The 25,137-nt window shown below is 45.9% G+C and overlaps 1 protein-coding gene across 3 annotated transcripts in view; it reads left to right on the top strand.

The window, feature by feature from the left end:
• SFI1 (SFI1 centrin binding protein) overlaps positions 1 to 25,137 on the top strand; it is a 203,715-nt gene that overhangs the window by 124,270 nt on the left and 54,308 nt on the right. For all 3 annotated transcript variants that reach the window (XM_069757728.1, XM_069757746.1, XM_069757737.1), the window contains 6 exons: positions 15,656 to 15,758; positions 15,830 to 15,926; positions 17,231 to 17,391; positions 19,852 to 19,926; positions 20,050 to 20,124; positions 20,192 to 20,368. In XM_069757728.1, coding sequence (XP_069613829.1) covers positions 15,656 to 15,758; positions 15,830 to 15,926; positions 17,231 to 17,391; positions 19,852 to 19,926; positions 20,050 to 20,124; positions 20,192 to 20,368 — 688 coding nt within the window. The remainder of the gene's footprint in view (positions 1 to 15,655; positions 15,759 to 15,829; positions 15,927 to 17,230; positions 17,392 to 19,851; positions 19,927 to 20,049; positions 20,125 to 20,191; positions 20,369 to 25,137) is intronic.

Below are 25,137 nucleotides of genomic sequence, written 5' to 3'. Positions count from 1 at the left end.
CCGACGTGCGCCCAAACAGTGGTTTACCCCCACATATGGGGTACCAGTATACTCGGGACAAACTGGGCAACAACTATTGGGGTCCAATTTCTCCTGCTACCCTTGTGAAAACAAAAAACTGCTTGCTAAAACATCATTTTTGAGGAAAGAAAAATTATTTTTTTATTCTCACGGCTCTGCGTAGTAAACTTCTGTGAAGCACTTGGGGGTTCAAAGTGCTCACCACATATCTAGATAAGTTCCTTGGGGGTCTAGTTTCCAAAATGGGGTCACTTGTGGGGGGTTTCTACTGTTTAGGCACATCAGGGGCTCTCCAAACGCAACATGGCGTCCCATCTCAATTCCTGTCAATTTTGCATTGAAAAGTCAAACGGCGCTCCTTCCCTTCCGAGCTCTCCCATGCGCCCAAACAGTGGTTTACCTCCACATATGGGGTATCAGCGTACTCAGGACAAATTGTACAACAACTTTTGGGGTCCAATTTCTTCTCTTACCCTTGGGAAAATAAAAAAATTGCTTGCTAAAACATCATTTTGAGGAAAGAAAAATTATTTTTTTATTTTCACGGCTCTGCGTTGTAAACTTCTGTGAAGCACTTGGGGGTTTAAAGTGGTCACCGCACATCTAGGTTAGTTCCATGGGAGGTCTAGTTTCCAAAATGGGGTCACATGTGGGGGAGCTAAAATGTTTAGGCACACAGGGGCTCTCCAAACGCGACATGGTGTCAGCTAACGATTGGAGCTAATTTTTCATTCAAAAAGTCAAATGGCGCTCCTTCGCTTCCAAGCCCGGCCGTGTGCCCAAACAGTGGTTTACCCCCACATGTGAGGTATCACTGTACTCAGGAGAAATTGACCAATAAATTTTAGGATCCATCTTATCCTGTTGCCCATGTGGAAATGAACAAATTGAGGCCAAAATAAATTTTTTGTGAAAAAAAGTACTTTTTCATTGTTAAGGATCAATTTGTGAAACACCTGGGGGTTCAAAGTGCTCACTATGCATCTAGATAAGTTCCTTTGGGGGTCTAGTTTCCAAAATGGGGTCACTTGTGGGGGAGCTCCAATGTTTAGACACACAGGGGCTGTCCAAACGCGACATGGTGTCCACTAAAGATTGGAGCCAATTTTTCATTGAAAAAGTCAAATGGCGCTCCTTCCCTTCCGAGCCCTGTCGTGTGCCCAAACAGTAGTTTTCCCCCACATATGGGGTATCAGCGTATTCAGGACAAATTGTACAATAACTTTTGGTGTCCAGTTTCTCTTTTTACCCTTGGGAAAATAAAAAAAATTGTTGCTAAAAGATCATTTTTGTAACTAAAAAGTTAAATATTCATTTTTTCCTTCCATGTTGCTTCTGCTGCTGTGAAGCACCTGAAGGGTTAATAAACTTCTTGAATGTGGTTTTGAGCACCTTGAGGCGTGCAGTTTTTAGAATGGTGTCACTTTTGGGTATTTTCAGCCATATAGACCTCTCAAACTGACTTCAAATGTGAGGTGGTCCCTAAAAAAAATGGTTTTGTAAATTTCGTTGTAAAAATGAGTCGCAGGTCAAATTTTAACCCTTATAACTTCCTAGCAAAAAAAAAATGTGTTTTCCAAAATTGTGCTGATGTAAAGTAGACATGTGGGAAATGTTATTTATTAACTATTTTGTGTCACATAACTCTCTGGTTTAACAGAATACAAATTCAAAATTTGAAAATTGCGAAATTTTCAAAATTTTAGCCAAAATTTTTTCACAAATAAATGCAAAAATTATTGACCTAAATTTACCATTAACATGAAGCCCAATATGTCACGAAAAAACAATCTCAGAACCGTTCGGATCCGTTGAAGCGTTCCCGAGTTATTACCTCATAAAGGGACACTGGTCAGAATTGCAAAAAACGGCCAGGTCAAAATAGGCTGGGTCATGAAGGGGTTAATGGATAAAGAAAGAATAGAGGTGCAGAGAGATAAATAAAATGTATGTATACTAATGCCAGAAGCCTTGCCAACAAACTGGACGAATTAGAATTAATGGTGTTGGAGCATAATTATGATATGGTGGGGATATCTGAAACGTTGTTGGATGAGAGCCATGACTGGGCTGTTAACTTGCAGGGTTATAGCCTGTTCAGAAATGACCGAACGGATAAACGAGGGGGAGGTGTGTGTCTACATGTAAAATCATCCTTAAAACCCATCCTGCGTGATAATATAGGTGAATCTAATGAAAATGTAGAGTCCCTGTGGGTGGAGATAAGGGGAGGGGGAAAAAATAATAAATTACTGATAGGGGTTTGTTATAAATCTCCAAAAGTAATGGAAGCAACAGAGAATCTATATACAGTATATGAGGCATCGTGATTACTCGCTAATCCCGCCCCCTGCACAGTAGCTCCGCCTCCCACCACATCACCACACACAATCCCACCCCCCACCTCATTACCACACACAATCCCGCCCTCCACCACATCACCACACACAATCCCACCCCCCAACACATCACCAAAAACAATCTCGCCCCCCAACCCATCACCACACATAATCCCGCCCCCCCACCACATTACCACACACAATCTTGCCCCCCAACCCATCACCACACACAATCACGCCCCCCAACCCATCACCACACACAATCACGCCCCCCAACACATCACCACACACAATCCCGCACCCCAACACATCACCACACACAATCCCGCCCCCCAACACATCACCACACACAATCTCGCCCCCCAACCCATCACCACACACATTCTCACCCCCAACCCATCACCACACACAATCACGCCCCCCAACACATCACCACACACAATCCCGCCCCCCAACACATCACCACACACAATCCTGTCCCCCAACACATCACCACCCATAATCCCACCCCCCCACCCCATCACCACATACAATCACACTCCATCACCACATACAATCACGCCCCCCACCCCATCACCACACACATTCTCACCCCCAACACATCACCACACATAATCTCGCCCCCCAACCCATCACCACGCACAATCTCGCCCCCCAACCCATCACCACATACAATCTCGCCCCCAAACCCATCACCACGCACAATCTCGCCCCCAATACATCACCACCCATAATCCCGCCCCCCACCCCATCACCACCCATAATCCCACCCCCCCACCCCATCACCACCCATAATACCGCCCCCGCAACCCCATCACCCATAATCCCGCCCCCCCACCCCATCACCACCCATAATCCCGCCCCCCCACCCCATCACCACCCATAATCCCGACCCCTCACACCATCACCACCCATAATCCCGCCCCCCACACCATCACCACCCATAATCCCGCCCCCCACCCCATCACCACCCATAATCCCGCCTCCCACCCCATCACCACCCATAATCCCGCCTCCCACCCCATCACCACCCATAATCCCGCCCCCCACCCCATCACCACCCATAATCCCGCCCCCCACCCCATCACCACACACAATCCCGCCCTCTCACCCCATCACCACACACAATCCCACCCCATCACCACACACAATACCGCCCCCCCACCCCATCACCACACACAATATCATCACCACACACAATCCCGCCCCCCCACCCCATCACCACACACAATACCGCCCCCCCACCCCATCACCACACACAATACCGTCCCCCCACCCCATCACCACACACAATCCCACCCCATCACCACACACAATCCCACCCCATCACCACACACAATCCCACCCCATCACCACACACAATCCCACCCCATCACCACACACAATCCCACCCCATCACCACACACAATCCCACCCCATCACCACACACAATCCCGCCCCCCACCCCATCACCACACATAATCCCGCCCCCCCACCCCATCACCACACATAATCCCGCCCCCCCACCCAATCACCACACATAATCCCGCCCCCCCACCCAATCACCACACACAATCCCGCCCCATCACCACACACAATCCCGCCCCCCAACACATCACCACACATAATCCCGCCCCCCCACCCCATCACCACCCATAATCCCGCCCCCCCACCCCATCACCACCCATAATCCCGCCCCCCCACCCCATCACCACACATAATCCCGCCCCCCCACCCCATCACCACACATAATCCCGCCCCCCCACCCCATCACCACACATAATCCCGCCCCCCACCCCATCACCACACACAATCTCGCCCCCCACCCCATCACCACCCATAATCCCGCCCCCCACCCCATCACCACCCATAATCCCGCCCCCCCACCCCATCACCACCCATAATTACGCCACCCCATCACCACACACAATCCCGCCCCCCAACACATCACCACACACAATCCCACCCCATCACCACACACAATCCCACCCCATCACCACACACAATCCCACCCCATCACCACACACAATCCCACCCCATCACCACACACAATCCCACCCCATCACCACACACAATCCCGCCCCCCACCCCATCACCACACATAATCCCGCCCCCCCACCCCATCACCACACATAATCCCGCCCCCCCACCCAATCACCACACACAATCCCGCCCCATCACCACACACAATCCCGCCCCCCAACACATCACCACACATAATCCCGCCCCCCCACCCCATCACCACCCATAATCCCGCCCCCCCACCCCATCACCACCCATAATCCCGCCCCCCCACCCCATCACCACCCATAATCCCGCCCCCCCACCCCATCACCACACATAATCCCGCCCCCCACCCCATCACCACACAATCTCGCCCCCCACCCCATCACCACCCATAATCCCGCCCCCCCACCCCATCACCACCCATAATCCCGCCCCCCCACCCCATCACCACCCATAATTACGCCACCCCATCACCACACACAATCCCGCCCCCCAACACATCACCACACACAATCCTGCCCCCCACCACATGACCACACACAAACCGGCCCCCCCACCCCATCGCCCCCCCACCTCATCACCACACATAATCCTGCCTCCACCCCATCACCACATATAACCCCTCCCCCCCACCCCATCACCACACACAATCCCGCGCCCCACCACATCACCACCCATAATCCTGCCCCCCCACCCCATCACCAAATATAATCCCGCCCCCCCACCCCATCACCAAACATAATCCCGCGCCCCACCATATCACCACACATAATCCCGCCCCTCGACCACATAACCACACATAATCCCACCCTTCACATAATCCCACACGAGGCTCTGTCCCTACACATTACCACACGAGGCTCTGTCCCCACACATTACCACACGAGGCTCCGTCCCCACACATTACCATACAAGGCTCCACCCACACACATTACCATACAAGGCTCCACCCACACACATTACCACACGATGCAGTAGCTGATCGACAACAACAATATCGACAAGATCGTAGGATTGGTTATCAACAACGAACACTTGAGCAGATTGATAAGGACAGAGAGAGATATGACAAGGTTTATATTAGATAGCAATGAGCGTGCCGAGCGTTAGCTGGCTGGAAACGGCTAGTATCTTCATAAAGCAAATAGATGAAGCTGCGACTCAAGGAGAAGTCATTATTATGGGGGACTTCAACTACCCTGAAATAGATTGGGGAACGGAAATCTGCAGTTCCAGCAAAGGTAATCGGTTTTTTACAACTATGAGAAACAATTACTTTTCACAATTGGTTCAGGACCCAACAAGAAGGGGGGCACTGCTAGACCTAATATTAACCAACAAGCCAGACCGCATATCAAATATAAGGGTTGGGGGTCACTTGGGGAATAGTGATCACAAAATAATAAGTTTTCATGTACCCTTTAATAAGATGTGTAGTAGAGGGGTTACAGGGACACTAAACTTCAGGAGGGCAAATTTCCAACTGATGAGAGATGATCTTAGTGCAATTAACTGGGACGATATCCTAAGACATAAAAATACACAAAGAAAATGGGAGACATTTATTAGCATCCTGGATAGGACCTGTGCACAGTATATACCGTATGGGAATAAACATACTAGAAATAGGAGGAAACCAATATGGCTGTAAGGGGCGCAATAAGTGACAAAAAATAGAATTAGTTCTTACCGATAATTCGGTTTCTAGGAACCTTCCACGACAGCAGGATCGGAGGATGTCTCCCCGCCCTAATAGGGGACAGGAAATCAAAAGAGGTTAAATACCCTCCCCTTCCTGCAACCACCAGTGTTTTTTCTGGACACAGTAGCATGTATAGTTACCACTTAAGTGCAGGAATCATCCAATAAAATATCAGATAGGGAGGGAAATTAGTGCTGTCGTGGAAGGTTCCTAGAAACCGAATTATCGGTAAGAACTAATTCTATTTTCTCTAGTCACCTTCCACGACAGCAGGATCAGAGATATACCAACAGCTAATTTCTCTAGGGAGGGACAACAGCCTGCAGAACACGTCTGCCAAACGATAGGTCCCTATTGAAATTTAGTCTGTAATGCCTGGTGAATGTATGGACTGATGACCAGGTGCCAGCTCTGCATATCTGCTCCAATGATGCGTTGCCCCTCTCTGCCCAGGATGTTGAGACTGAACGGGTGGAGTGAGCTTTCAGTGATGCCGGGGGAGCCATTCCCCGGGTTGAGTATGCAAGACAGATGGCCTCCTTGATCCAGTTAGCGATTGTATTTTTAGCCGCTTTTTTGCCTTTATTTCGTCCTGACCACTGGACGAAAAGGTTTTGGTCTATCCTCCAACCCTCGGTTTGTTGGAGGTAGAAGAGGACCACCCTGCGGACATCCAGGGTGTGAAAGGTCTCTTCTTTCGGAATAGAGGAATCTGGACAGACTGAGGGTAAGACAATATCCTGATTTTTGTGAAAGTCTGAGACCACTTTCGGCATAAAGGCAGGGTCCAGTTTAAGGATTATGCTATCCATGGTTATTGTTAAGTATGGTTCTTGTACTGACAAGACCTGCAGCTCTCCTACACGCCTAGCGGTGGTAGTTGCCACTAGGAAGACAGTCTTGAGGGTCAGGATTTTAAGACTAATGGCTGGTAAAGGCTCAAAGGGGTCCCTGGTTAGACTATTTAGTACGAGGTTCAGATCCCAAGGAGGGGTTTGGACCTGAAGCCTGGGACGAATTCTTGCTGCGGAAACCATAAAACGTTTAACCCATCGGTGGCCTGCTAAATCCTGATCAAAGAAGGAACTTGGAGAGAGCCGACACCTGAACTTTTAAGGTGTTAGGTGAGAGACCTAGCTCCAGACCTTTTTGGCGAAATTCTAATATCTGAGCGATATTGGGATGGAATGGATCAGGTTTGTTTGGGTCACACCAAGAAGAAATTTTTTTCCAGACCTTGCCATAAATGGCATTAGTTACAGGCTTTCTACTATTTTGTAGGGTTTTAATGACGTCATCTGAGAGACCCCTAGCTCTCAGAATCTCGGCCTCAGTAACCAGGCTGCCAGTTTTAGCCTGTGTATGTCTAGGTATAGCAGTGGTCCTTGATGAAGAAGGTCTGCTATCTGAGGTAGAGGTATCGGGCCTTCCAGAGCTATGTCTGTTAGTGCACCGTACCAGCTCCTTCCTGGCCACATTGGTGCTACCAGAATTGTTGTGACTTGATCCGTCCGGATCTTCTGTAAAGTTCTTAGCAACATGGGAATTGGTGGGAAGGCATATGCCAGGGTAAACTTCCAAGGATGGGAGAAGGCGTCCAATCCCTGAGCCCCGTCATAGGTTGAGGGAGAAGAACGTGCTCGACTTCGTGTTCCTGCTGTTGGCAAACAGATCCACGTAGGGATTTCCCCATCTCCGGACTAGGGAAAGAAACCCCTCTTGGTTCAAGGACCATTCTCTAGGATGGAAATCTTTCCGACTTAGGAAGTCCGCCTCGGCGTTGTCTGACCCCTTTATGTGTACTGCCGAGATGGACAGGAAATGTCTTTCTCCCCAGGAAAAAATTCTTGTAGCGGTAGATTTTAGGCTGGTGCTTTTCGTGCCTCCCTGGTGACGGAGGTAGGCCACCGTAGTTGTATTGTCGGACATGATCCGTACATGGTGACCCCGGATGAGGGTCGAAGCAGCTTTTAGCGCCTCCTCCACCGCTTTCAGTTCTCTCAGATTCGAGGATCTTGATCTGACGTCTGGGGGCCACAACTCCTGGAAGTGGGATCCCTCGATTATGGCACCCCACCCTCTCTGGCTCGCATCTGGTGTGAGCACCTTCAGAGGTCTCTGATCCCAGCTGACTCCTTTTTGAAGGTTCTGGGAGTTCAGCCCCCATGAAAGGGAGGATTTCACGTGATTGGGAAGGGAAATCCTCTTGTTCAGGGCATTCTGGGCTCCTCTTGAATGTCTCAGGATGTGGGTCTGAAGGATTCTTGTGTGAGCCTGGGCCCAGGAGACTGCCTGGATGCAGGACGTCAACGAACCCAGGATTGACATTGAGTCCCTTAGGGTCGGGAAATTCTGGCTCCTGAACCTGGAGATCCTGTGTACTAGATCGTCCTGACGGTCCCTGGGCAAGAAGGACATTCTTTCCCTTGAGTCCAGAAGAACTCCTAGAAATTTTTTCCTTGGTGATGGATGGAGGTCCGACTTCTCCAGGTTCGGAATCCAACCCAGTGACTTCAGGATATCCAGGACTCTCGTTACATCCTGATTTAACCGAGGGACAGCTGGAGCGGTAATAAGAAAATCGTCCAGGTATGGGATGATACAAATCCCTTGATGCCAGATGAAGATCACTGCCTCTGACATGATCTTGGTAAAAACCTGTGGAGCTGACGAGACCCCGAATGGGAGGACGTTGAATTGATAATGGCTGGTTTGATGGTTCTGGGTCACCGCGAATCTGAGGAATTTTCTGTGGTCGGGATGAATCGGCACATGATAGTAAGCATCCCTCAGATCCAACGTAGCCATTACCCAGTCCTGGCCAATCAACGGGATTGCCGATTTGATTGACTCCATCTTGAATCTGTGGTATTTGATTACTTGATTCAGGGGTTTCAGGTTTATGATAACCCGATGTTTTCCAGAGGGTTTGTTCACCAAAAATAGGGGAGAGTAGTGGGCTTCTCCTACTTCCTGAGGGAGATCGCCCCTGTCCGAAGCAGATCGAGAATGTCTGCATTGAGGCATCCTCGAAGGTATGGAGATTGTAGGGATGTAATTTTTAGACTGTGAGGAGGAGGACTCTCGAATTCTAACCTTAATCCCTCCTGAATGGTACGCAGGACCCACTGATTTGTGGTGATGGTCTGCCATTGGGGAAAGAAACCTGAGAGTCGACCTCCGACCGGAGGGCAGTCATTGTTTGTCAGTGGTCTGCTGGGGCTGAGGAACAAGGATGTTCCTAGCCTTACCCCCTTTGGGGTAACTCCACCGACCTGTCTTGCCTTTACCTCTGTAATCCCTCTGGGGAACCTGTTCCCGGGGGTTGGGACGAAAAAAGCGTTTCCTTGAGCTTTTTTGCTCTGGGAGAGCTTTTCTTTTTATCCGTAGCTTTGTCTAGTATGTCATCGAGGGCTGGCCCGAACACATAATGTCCCTGGAAGGGAAGACCACATAATCTGGATTTAGAAGTTAAATCACCTCCCCAGGACTTAAGCCATAGAGCCCTCCTAGCGGAGTTGGAGAGAACTGCGGACCTAGCAGCTACCCGTACAGATTCAGCTGAAGCATCCGCCAGGAACCCTGTAGCCTTCTGGAGTAGTGGAAGGGAATCTAAAATTTCCTCCCTAGGTGTCCCCTGAGAAAGGTGATTTTCTAAGGTACGTAACCAAAGAAATAGAGATCTGGCAACACATGTGGAGGCCACGTTTGTCTTCAGTAAATTAGTAGATGTGTCCCAGAATTTCCTCAGTAAGCTCTCAGTTTTGCGATCCATAGGATCTTTGAGCTGTGAGGAATCCTCGAAGGGTAGAGCCGTCTTTTTGGTCACCCTGGACACTTGTACGTCTACTTTAGGCATCTCCCATAAAGAACAGTTCCCCTCAAGAGGGAAACAATTCTTAAGTTCTGAAGGGACACTCAAAGCTTTCTCAGGTAGGCCCCACTCCTGAAGGATAAGGTTCTCAATATTCTCGTGGATGGGAAAACCTTTCGGGGTCCTAGGTTTTAACCCTGCAAACATGTCATCCTGAATGGAATGACTTGTTACCTCCTCTTCCACCCCCATAGTGCCCCTCACCATGGAGATCAGCTCTTCCATATCTTCGGAAGAGAAGAGATATTTTTTATTGTCTGTTTTGGGGTTGGAAGTAGAACCCTCATTCTCCCAAACCTCCTCTGAACCCGAGGTATGAATATCGCCCGAGTCAGAGTCAGATATAATAGGAGCCATCTTCCTTTTCTTAGGAGGAGGAGGCTGTGGAGTCGGAGCCTGGGACAGGGCCGCCATAGAGGACTGAACCTCTTGTTTGATGAGGGTTCCGATACTGTCCAGGAGGGAGGGCTGTTCACTACGTAGCACTTCATCTGTGCATGGTTGGCAAAGCTTTTTCTTATAAGCCGAAGGAATCTTGGTCGCACATGTACCACACTTGCGGCTGGATTTTTTGGGGGCAGAGGCCTTGTCTCCCTAGAAAAGAGAGAGAGAGAGGCTGACTAAGTCTTTTAAATAACGTTATCGCTGGACAGCAAGGTACCTCATCCTCTACTTACAGTAGGAGGGTGTACGCTGGGCTCTGCAGAAGCAGAGTGCAGGGGTTTGTCGCCGTCCATAGGGTCCGTCAGTCAGTCACCGTCAGCAGGGATACAGACATAGGCCTTACCTGGAGGCTTCCCCCGACCAGGAATATATGCACATATCGAGGTCGTCAGCTGATTCAGCCCCGGCCATAGGGTGGGACGCCGGCCGGCGCGCACAAGGCCTCCAGAGCCTGGAGGCTTAGACCGGAAGTCCGGAAATGTCACTTCCGGTGCGCGGCTTACAGCGGCAGGGAGGAGGAGAGCCGGGGAGCTACAAGAGGACCCTGGAGAGCTTCACCGCCCTGCTTTGCCCCACGAGGGAGGCGCAGGAAGGGCGGGATGGAGGGTCCCAAGACACGCAGAAGCTGCGGAGATGGGAGCAGTCACAGAGGGGGAGAGCGGAAACCTCCGACCTCAACTGCCCGTCTATAAAGGTACTAGTGCTCCGATCACCGGCCACTGCAGCACCATCTGAGAACCTCTTCATGCCCCATAGGGGACAGGAAAAACACTGGTGGTTGCAGGAAGGGGAGGGTATTTAACCTCTTTTGATTTCCTGTCCCCTATTAGGGCGGGGAGACATCCTCCGATCCTGCTGTCGTGGAAGGTGACTAGAGAAAGAAAGCATTTAGAGAATTAAAGGAAGTAGGTAGTGATGAGGCATTAAATAAATACAGAAAATTAAATAAATTCTGTAAAAAGCAAATCAAGGCAGCGAAGATTGAGACAGAGACTCATTGCCAGAGAGAGTAAAAATAATCTCAAAATATTCTTTAACTACGTAAATAGTAAGAAACTAAAAAATGATAGTGTTGGCCCCCTTAAAAAATAGTCTGGGTGAAATGGTGGATGAGGATGAGGAAAAAGCCAATATGCTAAATGCCTTTTTTTCATCAATATTTGCACAAGAAAATTCCATGGCAGACAATATGATCAGTGATAACAAAAATTCCCCATTAAGTGTCACCTGCTTAACCCAGCAGGAAGTACGTCGGCGTCTAAAAATCACTAAAATTGACAAATCTCCGGGCCCGGGTGGGATACACCCCCGAGTACTGCAGGAATTAAGTACAGTCATTGATAGACCATTATTTTTAATCTTTAAAGACTCCATAGTAACAGGGTCTGTACCACTGGACTGGCGTATAGCAAATGTGGTGCCAATATTCAAAAAGGGGACAAAACTGAACTCTGTAATTATAGGCCAGTAAGCTTAACCTCTACTGTGGGTAAAATCCTGGAGGGCATTCTAAGGGATGCTATACTGGAGTATCTGAAGAGGAATAACCTCATGACCCAATACCAACATGGGTTTACTAGGGACCGTTCCTGTCAGACTAATCTCATCAATTTCTATGAAGAGGTAAGTTACGGACTGGACCAAGGGAACCCAGTGGACGTAGTGTATATGGACTTTTCAAAAGCCTTTGACACGGTGCCACACAAAAGGTTGATACATAAAATGAGAATATCGAACCAAACTCCCCATACAAAAATTCTACAGAAAAAAGAGCCTTAGGCAAAATTTACAAATGTAATAAAAATATATTTTTAATGAAGAATAATTAAAAGACAATAATATTCAACAGGAAATCCTCTTCATAAAAAATAGCTGGAAACAACATACATGCAGGACAAAGCTCAATATAGTGAAAATATATATGATCTGGCATAGCGGTCACAGTATCATAAATAATGTTCTAATTTTCCATATCTCCTACTCAATATTAGTTCACTCTGTGGTATATGTAATGAGCAAAATTTACCATGGAACCTAAGTTCCTATGACAATAATAAGGGCTATACACGCAAGTGCTAATAACCCCCCAATAACATATTGGGCTGAATTAAAGTGTACCGTGCTATAAAAGTGAACCGTGCTTAAAGCTATTGCTAAAAAGATGAAACTTACATGAGTGTATGTTCCTGACAAGAAGTGTTCCACAGCGACCCCGACAGCGCCATTTCCCCTGACTGGCTTCCTCAAATAGGGGGCACACATGTTAGGGCATGTTAGGTTAGGCTATGGGTTAAACTAGATGGACTTAAAGTCTTCCTTCAACCTTAATAACTATGTTACTACTAGATGGTGGCCCGATTCTAACGCATCGGGTGTTCTAGAATATGCATGTCCACGTAGTATATTGCCCTGTCACGTAGTATATTGCCCTGTCACGTAGTATATTGCCCAGTCACGTAGTATATTGCCCAGCTACGTAGTATACAGCACAGAGCCACCTAGTATATTGCCCAGCCACGTAGTATATAACACAGCCCACGCAGTATATACAGTGGCCACGTAATATATAGCACAGCCCACGGAGTATACAGCAGTGTGGGCACCATATCCCTGCTAAAAAAAAATAATTAAAATAAAAAATAGTTGTATACACACCTCCTAGGATCCACCGAAGCTCCGTCGATATGCGCGCGGCTGCCGCCATCTTCCGTTCCCAGGATGCATTGCGAAATTACCCAGATGACTTAGCGGTCTCGCGAGACCGCTAAGTCTTCTGGGTAATTTCGCAATGCATCGCCGGGAACGGAAGATGGCGGCTGGCGCGAGCGGCTCGTCGGACTACGGAGGGTGAGTATAGCAGGTTTATTTTTTTTTATTATTATTTTTAACATTACATTTTTTTTACTATTGATGCCGCATAGGCAGCATCAATAGTAAAAAATTGGGGACAGACAGGGTTAATAGCAGCGGTAACTGAGTGCGTTACCCGCGGCATAACGCGGTCCGTTACCGCCGGCATTAACCCTGTGTGAGCGGTGACCGGGAGGGGAGTGCGGAGCGGGCACTGACTGCGGGGAGTGAGGAGTGGCCATTTTCTTCCGGACTGTGCTTGTCGCTGATTGGTCGTGGCAATGGTCCGTGGGCGTTTTGCCACGACTAATCAGCGACTTGGATTCCATGACAGACAGAGGCCGCGACCAATGAATATCCGTGACAGAAAGACGGAAGTGACCCTTAGACAATTATATAGTAGATGTAAATAAAAGGTATATTTTACTCTTACTTTCTATATATATATATATATATATATATATATCTACTACATAATTGTCTACGGGTCACTTCCGTCTGTCCTTCTGTCACGGTTATTCATTCGCTGATTGGTCTCGGCAGCTGCCTGTCATGTCTGCCGCGACCAATCAGCGACGGGCACAGTCCGGAAGAAAATGGCCGCTCCTTACTCCCCGCAGTCAGTGCCTGTCGCCCGCATACTCCCCTCCGGTCATGCTAACACAGGGTTAATGCCGGCGGTAACGGACCGCGTTATGCCGCGGGTAACGCACTCCGTTACCGCCGCTATTAACCCTTGGTGTGTCCCCAACTTTTTACTATTGATGCTGCGTGTGCAGCATCAATAGTAAAACGATCTAATGTTAAAAATAATAATAATAATAAAAAAAAAAACCTTATTCTCACCTTCCGCCGTTGCCTCCTCTCCTCTTCACTGCGAGCGGCAGGTTCTGATTCCAAAGATGCTATGGGAGAAGGACCTTCCATGTGACCGCGACGTCATGGAAGGTCCTGAGCTCTTACCAATCCTGGGACCGGACACCGCTCACAAGCGCCGGAACTACAACGGGCTCTTCGGATGGTGAGTATGTTTCTTTTTTATTTTTTAACCTGTTACATACGTGACTGGGCAATATACTACCTGGCTCGGCAATATACTACGTGTCTGTGCTGTATACTACGTGACTGGGCAATATACTACGTGGCTGGGCAATATACTACGTGGCTCTGCTGTATATTACGTGGCTGGGCAATATACTACGTGGCTGGGCAATATACTACGTGGCTGGGCAATATACTACGTGGCTGGGCAATATACTACGTGACTGGGCAATATTCTACGTGGCTGGGCAATATACTACGTGGCTGGGCAATATACTATGTGGCTGGGCAATATACTACGTGACTGAGCAATATACTACGTTGCTGGGCAATATTCTACGTGGCTGGGCAATATACTACGTGGCTGGCCAATATACTACGTGGCTGGCCAATATACTACGTGGCTGGCCAATATAATACGTGGCTGGCCAATATCCTACGTGGCTGGCCAATATAGTACGTGGCTGGCCAATATAGTACGTGGCTGGCCAATATAGTACGTGGCTGGCCAATATAGTATGTGGCTGGGCAATATACTATGAGGACATGCATATTCTAGAATACCCGATGCGTTAGTATCGGGCCACCATCTAGTGTGTGTGTGTATATGTGTGTATAATATATATATATATTCCAATTCATGCAAAGTTATAATGGTTAATTGTCTCAATATAAACTACATGGTCTTAATTATGGTTAATTATGTCCAATTTTGGACTTTTGAGTACTGAAACCCGCTTTTCTTTGCAAGATTGTTGTTTAATTTTAGCGTTGCTTAGATTTTACCTTATAATAAAGATTATTTTATATAATATACTCCGGTTGTTGGGCTTTTTTCAGTGCCCGCATTTTTGGTTTTGAAACTAAAATAGAGTTATGGCCTTCTAGCTGCGTATCATGAGTTAAATTTGTGTATACAATTAAACCAATATAAAGTTAGAATTGTATTGAAGGGGTGTTCCAGGTTTGGAATGAAAGTCTGCAGTCCCTATATGTCACTGCTGACTTCTCAATCCTCACAGTGCATGTAGCGCACCACACACTGTCATCATTCTCTGATGCCTGCTGCAAGAGCGGGCGATAACGTGACTCCAAGTTCGTGATTTGCATGCTTGCAGCCACATTCCAAATAGTCATGAGTGGCCTTGCTCGACACAGGTGAATTGAGCTGAGCATGTCTAGTCAGCAAATGACATGTATGCAGATCACATTCTTGTGGTTATATGACAGCCCTGTCTTGAGGCCGGCAGTGGGGAATCCTGACCGCATACGTTGTGTGCCCTGTGAAGATTCAGAAGTATACTGTCACATACAAACTTGCACCCTAAACCTGGACAACCCCCTTTTGAGAATTACAAAATAAAGTCGTCTTTCACATGAATATGTTTGTATATTTAGAGCTGCACTATGCACTTGGAGGACTCAAGCAACTGCTCAAATTGGGGAAAGAATGCAGACGGACATTGCTAAACATCACTATAGAAATATGGTCCTGAGACAGGTATATTCTCATGCCCAAGGTCCATATCCATCCATTTGTTCAATTCCATTGACTAATTTATTCTTCTACAGGTTTTGCAGTCATGGAGAGAGGCTGCATATCTTCAGGCATGTGGTCGAGAACAAACCTCCCAAGAAGTAAATGTGGCAAATGTATGTCTGCAGAAAGGTAAGAATTAGAACGAGCTTATAAATATCTCCAGAATCCGTCCTTTCCTCAACCGTCAATCTACTAAAATGCTTGTGCTTGCCCTCATCATCTCCCGCCTCGACTACTGCAACATCCTTTTCTGTGGCCTCCCTGCTAACACCCTTGCACCTCTCCAGTCCATCCTTAACTCTTAATCCACTGCCTCGGAGTAACCCTTGACTCTACCCTGTCCTTTAAACCGCACATCCCAGCTCTCGCCACCTCGTGTCGCCTCCAGCTCAAAAATATTTCCAGAATCCGTCCTTTCCTCAACCCTCACTCTACCAAAATGCTTGTGCATGCCCTAATCATCTCTCGTCTCGACTACTGCAACATACTCCTTTATGGCCTACCCTCTAACACTCTCGCACCCCTCCAGTCCGTCCTTAATTCTGCTGCCCGACTAATTCATTTCTCTCCTCGCTACTCCTCTGCTTCCCCCCCCCCCCCTCTGCAAATCTCTTCACTGGCTCCCATTCTCTCAGCGCATCCAGTTCAAATTACTAATACTGACCTACATATATCTCTGTCCCCTCCATATATCTCTGAACTAATCTCCCGATATCTTCCCTCATGTAATCTCCGGTCCTCCCAAGACCTCCTTCTCTCCTCCACAATTATTCACTCCTCACCCAACCGCCTCTAAGACTTCTCCCAAATATCCCCCATCCTCTGGAATTCTTTGCCCCAACACATCCGACTATCAACCACATTCGGATCCTTCAGACGGAACCTGAAAACCCACCTCTTCAGGAAAGCCTACAGCCTGCACTGACCCCGCTGCCTCCTCCTCACTACCGGAGATACTGCCTCCCCAACACTGGAGCTCCTGCAACCCTCGACCTACTGTCTCCTTCCCCATAATCCTGTAGAATGTAAGCCCGCAAGGGCAGGGTCCTCGCCCCTCTGTATCAATCTGACAGTATTAGTTTGCTTACTGTAAGTGATATCTGTAATTTGTATGTAACCCCTTCTCATGTACAGCACCATGGAATCAGTGGTGCTATATAAATAAATAATAATAAATGGAGATGAGCGAATTTGCTCGGGTTCCCTCTTATTCAGCAAAAAACAGGCATGTGTTGTAACAGTGACACAGTCGTGACACATGCAGCTGCGGCGCCGATCAGCTGCGCGCTCCATGTATCCAGGTTCCCTCTGCAGCTTATTCGGCATGAGCTGTAACTTGCCGAATAAGAGGGAACCCAAGCAAATTTGCTCATCTCTACTTATAAAGCTCTAGTCTATTGGCTTTCAGTTAATCTACTGCCCCTATACTTCAGGAAAACTTTGCCGCATGTTTTTGTACTGGAGAGAACTCAGTCAGATTTCAAAGAGAGAAGGGGTGAAGATGGAGATGGCCGCAAAGCATCACAAAAGGAGATTATTGACGATTTGTGTCAAAAACTGGAAAGTGTACTATGCTTTATGTCTAAGAAAAAAGGTGAGTTGTATAATGCATTATGTTACAGTCATAATAATAATAATAATTTTTATTTATATAGCGCCAACATATTCCGCAGCACTTTACAATTAAGCGGGGACATGTACAGACAATAAATTCAGTATAAGTTGAGACAATTTAAACAGTGACATTAGGAGTGAGGTCCCTGCTCGCAAGCTTACAATCTACAATAGGTGAAAAGTGCTTGTTATTTCAGGTCAGGCAATTATAATAGATAGGGATTTTCATACAAAGCTGCATGATCCAGTCATCAGCCCGTGTGTTTAAGTGCAATAGTCAAGTATCAAGTGCAGTTATCATGTGCATGGAGGGTGTGGAGACAGATGAATAGTAGAGTGCAGATTCACATGCAGATAATATTTGGAAGGAGGGAACAGGGCAAAGTTAGTTTACTGAGTAGTTGATGTGGTAGGCTTGTTTGAAGAGATGGGTTTTTAAAGCGCGCTTGAATAGGTCGGGGCTAGGTATCAGTCTGATCGTCTGGGGAAATGCATTCCAGAGAGCTGGCGCAGCACGAGAAAAGTCTTGGAAAAGGAGGTGCGAGGTTCGGATTACGGGGGATGTTAGTCTTAGGTCATTTGTAGAACGGAGGGCACGTGTAGTGCGATAGACGGAGATGAGAGAGGAGATATAAGGCGGTGCAGTCATCTCTCAGAATCGCATAGGACAAGGAAGAAAGTTGTCATAATTGTAAATAAGACACTCTTGACTGTAGCATTTTTGTGCTAACCTGTGAAAATAAGTGGAAACCTAGGATAAAATTTCAGAATTTCATTAATCCAACATCTGATAACCTGGGACATTACTTATTTCCAGCACAAAACTGCAATATTATGTGGACTTTCACAAGACCACACAGAAAGCACTGAAATGGTGTACATTCTCATATTATCATTTTGTTTTTGGCTGCTTTTTTTAACCCCTTAAGGACCTGGGGTATTTCCATTTTTGCGTTTCCATTTTTTGCTCCCCTTCTTCCCATGGCTATAACTGTTTAATTTTTTGGTCAAAATGGCCATGTGAGGGCTTGTTTTTTGTGGGATGAGGTGTACTTTTGAACAACACCATTGGTTTTCACATGTCAAGTACTCGAAAACGGGGAAAAAAAAATTCCAAGGACGTGAAATTGCAAAAAAAGTGCAATCCCACACTTGTTTTTGTTTGGCTTTTTTTGCTAGGTTCACTAAATGCTAAAGCTGACCTTCCATTATGATTCTCCAGGTTATTACGAGTTCATAGACACCAGACATTCTTTTTTTATCTAAGTGGTGAAAATTTTTTCCAAAGTTTGTAAAAAAAAAAGAAAAAAAAAAAGCGATATTTTCCGATACTTGTAGCGTCTCCATTTTTCAGGATCTCGGGTTGGATGAGGGCTTATTTTTTGCGTACCGAGCTGATGTTTTTAATGACACCATTTTGGTGCTGATACGATCTTTTGATCGCCCGTATTGCATTTTGATGCAATGTTGCGACGTCCCAAAAAAAGAAAAAAAAATTTGGCGTTTTTTCTCGCTACGCCGTTTAACGATCAGGTTAATCCTTTCTATTATTGGTAGATCAGGCGATTCTGAACTCGGCGACATCAAATATGTGTAGGTTTGATTTTTGTTTTAAATTGTTTGTTTTATTTTGAATGGGTCGAAATGGGGGTGATTTGAACTTTTAAACAGTTTGATATTTTAAAAACATTTATTTTTTTTTACGTTTGGCATGTTTCAGTAGTCTATATGGGAGAGTAGAAGCTGCCATAACTCAGTCGGCTCTGCTCATACAGGCGATGATCAGATCGTCTGCATGTAGCATAATACCTGACTTGCTATGAGCGCTGACCACCAGGCAACGCTCGTAGCAATCCGGCAGTGACAAGCATAGAGGTCTCCAGGAGACCTCTGGTTGTCATGCCGACCCATCAGTGACCCTCAGTTATGTGACATGGGCATTGATGGGAGGAGGTAATGACGTGCTTCCTGCGTGTGCATGTTAAATGCCGCTGTCAAAGTTTGACAGTGGCATTTAATATGCTAACAGCCGCGGGTAGATCGCGACTCTACCCGTGGCTGTTAGGAGCACGTCAGCTGATCAGATCTGGTCATCTCCAGAGCCCGCACCAAACGGGGAGGCGTACAATGATGGACTATGTCCGTCATTGGACGTTAAGGGGTTAAATAAATAAACATACACTATAATTAATCAAAATTTTTCTGTAATTGGCTGTGAAAAGTGACCCATCTCTTATTGGGAAAATTTATTATAAAATACTACTTTTCATTAAGGACTACTAATAAGATCATAACATTATTGTTTTCTGGACATCTGTACTTTTGTAATTGTTTACAATGTGCAATTTTAAATTTTCTATATTATCGACATGGAAGCATTGATGTTCTAAAGCTTGCAATAATAAATATTTTCATAGATTACATTATTTTGCCCACACAGCTTCTTCAGCGGCAGCAGATGATCTTTTCTCGTCACAGGCTATGCTTGTATCACTGGAGAAAATGGCACCAGATGGTAAAGTACATTAATTTACCGATCTTACATTTTCTTGTAACACATGGGTTGCTTTTCATGCTCTTGTCAGCATTAGTGTGCTGTACTTGGAAACATGCCTGATACTTTACATTTCTATTATAGCTGTTGGAGAAAAGGCGGCAGGATAAGCAGACAGTACAAGCTCTATGGCACTGGTCTTTCAACCTACAGGGGAAGGTATTTTTTTATTCAAACAGAAATAAATGAACCATACTTATAATTTACTAATAGCATTATGTTTTAGGTGTTTGACTATTGGCTGGCATATCTTCACGAGAGTCGGAGAAAGAAACAGCGACTTGCCATGGCAGTTGAAGTATATCGCACTGACCTCCTGAGAGAAGGAGTCACGAGAATTTTGCATTTCATGTCAGGAATGAAGCATTTCAGATCTCAGCAGTCTACCCAGAATCAGCTGAAGGTTGGTAGAAATATTATCATGTTGTCCTTGCATTGACTACATAATTGATGAAGTATGCCATAAAAGTCTGAAATGGTGAGGGTCTGAGTACGTGACCCCCTCACCTTTTGTCAGTAAATGTCTGGTGGTACATTATGTATTTGTCTACAGTTTTTCTGAATCATATAACAACATTTCCATGTTTAGAAAAAAAAAATTGAGAAACGTCCCTATATGTGTCCACTCAGTTTCTCTCACTGAGAACTATCTTTTTTCAATTAGCTAACATGGTACCAAAAACTTTTTTCTTTTTTTCACCCAATGATGCCACCATAGCTCAGAAATACTTAATTTCCGTTATCAGCTCTGTGCATTATTGTTTTGATGCTGGCTACAGATGGAATTACCAGTGGTAATAAATACAAATCCCATAGTTCCTTTCCTCTCTACTGGGCATTTTATTTACAGCAGCCTGTTTGCCAGTATATTACATGGTGTTAAGTAGTGATGTGGGTACTCCCTGTCTTCACTCAAAATGCAGTTTTGTTACTGAGACACAAATCATCTGTTGCCAACAATGCAAAGTGTGCCACTATGTGATACACATTACCTCTAGTAATGGAGAACAGATGAAAGGTGGAATAGGTAAAAGAAGCATGAGATGTTCCCTGTAGGGATAGGGAAGGCCATTACTCATGTGGAAGTATGTACAAGGCATCACTGAAGAAGGAGATGAAGATCATGAAATGACAGTTGGGTTGGAAAGGGCAGGAAGATTAGGCCTTGGCATCTCTGGATGGTGCAAAGGCATTTTATTCTATTGAGAAGACCCTTTGACAATTTTGCCTTTGAACCATGCTCCAGAAGATGGATTGCAGTCTTGTATCGATCTACGAAAGCCAAGGTCCTGATGGTTTTATGTACTTGTTTCTTTTGGGGAGAGGGAACATACAGGGATACAATATTGTTTTGTCATTGCCATGGAACCACTTGCTGTCATGGTCTGCCAGACTGCATGGTTCCAAGGGATTAAAGTGGGTTCCTGTACGGACCGCTTGAGGTTATATGCAGATGATTTAATCCTATTATGGCCAGTCCAAGAGCTACACAGCCTTTGGTAATGGTTCTGATTTAATTTGGACGTTTCTCTGGTCCAGAAATAAACTGGCAGAAATCCATGTTGTTACCTCTAAACACTGTCGGATGGAAAGTAAGGGATGAATTCTGCTGGCTATGAATAGTATCCCACTTTAAATATCTAGGTATACACATTTGCAAGAAATCACACGCAACGCCAGGAGAATTAATGTCATTAAATTGAAAGTCTCTTAAATTCCTATATGTTCTGGAGCACTCAGCCTCCTAAGTCGCACAAAAGGTCTTTACCATGATCAACTCCCATTTAGCACCCTTCATATGGGGCTCAAACGGACAAAAACTGAAATGAAGCACTCTTCAGAGGCCCAGAGATGAGCCAGGTGCGGCATTTCCAGGCTTCTTCTTAGGCCGGGATCACACTTGCGAGAAACTCGTACAAGTTTTGCATCTCAATACCCAGCACTGCCGCCGGCATTTGGGAACAGAGTGTTCAGTTGCATAGAAATACACACAGCCGCGCACTCCAGTCCCGAATGCTGGGGGCAGTGTCGGGTATTGATATGCGAGACTCGTACAAGTTTCTTGCAAGTGTGATCCCAGCCTTATACTACTTTGCTGGCCAACTTTGCTTTATACAATAATGGATAGCAGCTAATTAGTGATGAGCGAATATACTCGTTACTCGAGATTTCCCGAGCAGGCTCGGGTGTCCTCCGAGTATTTTTTAGTGCTCGGAGATTGTTTTCCTCAGCTGAATGATTTACATCTGTTAGCTAGCTTGATTACATGTGAGGATTCCCTAGCAACCAGGCAACCCCCACAAGTACTTATGCTGGCTAACAGATGTAAATCATTCAGCTGCGGCAATGAAAACTAAATCTCCGAGCACTTACAAATACTCGGAGGACACCCGAGCGTGCTCGAGAAATCTTGAGTACCGAGTATATTCGCTCATCACTTCAGATAATCATTTGCCTAATTCTGAACATTGCCTTGCGCAATCTTTGAGGCACCAGAGCAATACTTTTACAGTCTTGTGGTTCAAATGTGGAGAGTCACCAAAAGATTTTTCAATTCAAGGACACAGTAGCGGAGTCCCGTTTATGACATAACAGTGCTCATCTCGAATTGCTACATTCCCAACATAATCAGTTTTGGTCAAACTTAGAGCTGTGCCAGAGTCTTGACCCCTATCAAGCTCCCAGACACTCTTTCTGTAGTTATCTGCAAAAAGGAATGTCCTAAATACTCAGTTGCCAGACTTTAGAAATATTTGCATATCCTCATTATCCCTCATAGGGATTCTAAGGAGCCAGAAACCCAAGGGAGGGGTTGATCTCCTTTATATACACCCAGTTACTAAGCAGGAGATGCTCCTCATTGCCATTATTGGTTGAGGACAAATGTAGGGCGGTAATACCCCCCCACCCCCTACCCCCATCAGAGGAGGATTGGAGCAAGGCCTTGATCTTCTCTCAATATGTTCCACTGGGAATTAACAACAAGCTAATCCAAATGTATATAGTCCATCAATGATACCGGACTTCTAGCAGGTTATATAAAATGGGTAGATTTACCACTGCCAATTGCCATTGATGTGGGGAAGAGGCAACTGATTTTACACACCTGACATGGTATGGCCCTTCTATTGAATACTTTTGGAAAGAGGTTATAGCTATTCTCAACGTGATCATACAATCCCCTGTGCCACTCTGCCCTAAGGTGTGTTTATTAGGAATCTCTGAGGAGACCTGTCCTCACTATCATCACACTCTTCTGAGGGAAATAGCCTTGCTAGATAAAAACAATCACCATGAGATGGATGGATGGATAGATGATCCCAACAAATTTCACACTGGGTCAATAAGGTAAATATTGCAACTTCCTATGAGAGTGGTATATAAAAATAGACATTATCCTCAAAAATTTTGATAAGGTATGCCAGTGTTGGTTTGATTCCCCTTGACACACATTAGTCCCAAGGCGATGAGGAGGGGACTATCATTATTAAAGTTTGTGATATTTGGTGCCTGACATGGGTGTCGCATGCTTCTGGTTAATATATTAGACTCATGGTATGTTAAGGGCAAGATTAAAATTTTCAGACCGTGTAAATGAGAAATGTTTGTTCCTTTGTTTTATGATGTAACCTTATGTTGTACAATCTTCAATAAAACAAGTTTAAAAAAGATCATGAAATGAACATGATTGGGCCATTGCATGTGAGACTTTCTTTCCAGCATTCTCCTCCCGCTCCCTAATGTACAGGAATCCATCTTACATTGCTTCCTATATAACTACATTTAACATGAACTAAGGCAATAGCTCAAACCTCCCATGATTACATGCTGCATACTTCTAGTCTCCTCCAAAGCAGGAAGTCTCACACAGTTGTCAGAGTAGTGAGACCATGGAGAGCACTATTTCAGTCTCCCTTTCTAAAAGGGCCAGAGCTTTCATCATTAAACTAGACACGACTTCTTTTAGTTTTCCTAATTACCGAATTTTGTGGATTAGGAGATGCACCGGATTATAAAGCGCACCCCAAATTTTGAAGAGAAGAATAGGAAAAAAAAACTTTTTTTTTTTTTTTTTTTTAATAAAATGGTGGTGCTTCTTTTAATCCATGCGTCTTATTGCTTACCGGGAGGTGGTGGCTGTGGTGAAGCAGGGTTGCCTCTGGAGGAGGCAAGAGTGGAGTGTTGCTACAGGCCGCAGGCGTTAGATGAGTGGGTGTTTGGATGTGTGGTGCGTTGCACTGCTGCGGGTGTCCGGTGCTGCGGGGACTCTGCCGACATCTTGTGAAAGCCCAGAGCCCCAGCAGTGACATGGTTTCCTATGCGGTGGACTGGACTCCGGGAGAATGGCTACCAGACTGGGACAGCGCATGCGCAGATGGAGTTCTCAGCGCTTTCACAAGATGTCGGCAGAGCCCCCCGCAGCACTGGACACCCGCAGCGGCGAGCCACACTGCACATCCGAACACCTGCGGCCGGTAAGGTATATCCACATTATAAGACGCACCCCCATTTTCCCCCCAAATTTCGGGGGGAAAAAGTGTGTCTTATAATCTGAAAAATCCGATATATACAGTGGGGAAAATAAGTATTTCATCCCTTGCTGATTTTAAAGTTTGCCCACTGACAGACATGAAGTCTATAATTTTAAGGGTAGGTTAATTTTAACATTGAGAGATAGAATATCAAAAGTAAAATCCAGAAAGCTGTCAAAATGTATTTGTATTTTGCAGTGAGAAATACGTATTTGATCCCCTACCAACCATTAAGAGTTCTGGCTCCTACACACCAGTTAGACGCTCCTAATCAACTCGTTACCTGCAATAAAGACAGCTGTCTTACATAGTCACCTTTATAAAAGACTCCTCCTGTTCACAGTCTCAATGAATCAGTCAGACTCTAATCTCTACAATATGGGCAAGATCAAAGAGCTTTATAAGGATGTCAGGGACAAGATCATAGACCTGCACAAAGCTGGAATGGGCTACAAAACCATAAGTAAGACGCTAGGTGAGAAGGAGACAACTGTTGGTGCAATAGTAATAAAATGGAAGAAATACAAAATGACTGTCAATCGACATCGATCTGGGGCACCATGCAAAATCTCACCTTGTGGGGTATCCTTGATAATGAGGAAGGTGAGAGATCAGCCTAAAACTACACAGGGGGAACTTG

Source organism: Ranitomeya imitator, chromosome 1 (genome assembly GCF_032444005.1).
Source record: "Ranitomeya imitator isolate aRanImi1 chromosome 1, aRanImi1.pri, whole genome shotgun sequence".
NCBI lineage: Eukaryota > Metazoa > Chordata > Amphibia > Anura > Dendrobatidae > Ranitomeya > Ranitomeya imitator.
The sequence above is the reverse complement of the archived record's forward strand: the minus strand, read 5'-3'. Positions and strand labels throughout refer to the sequence as shown.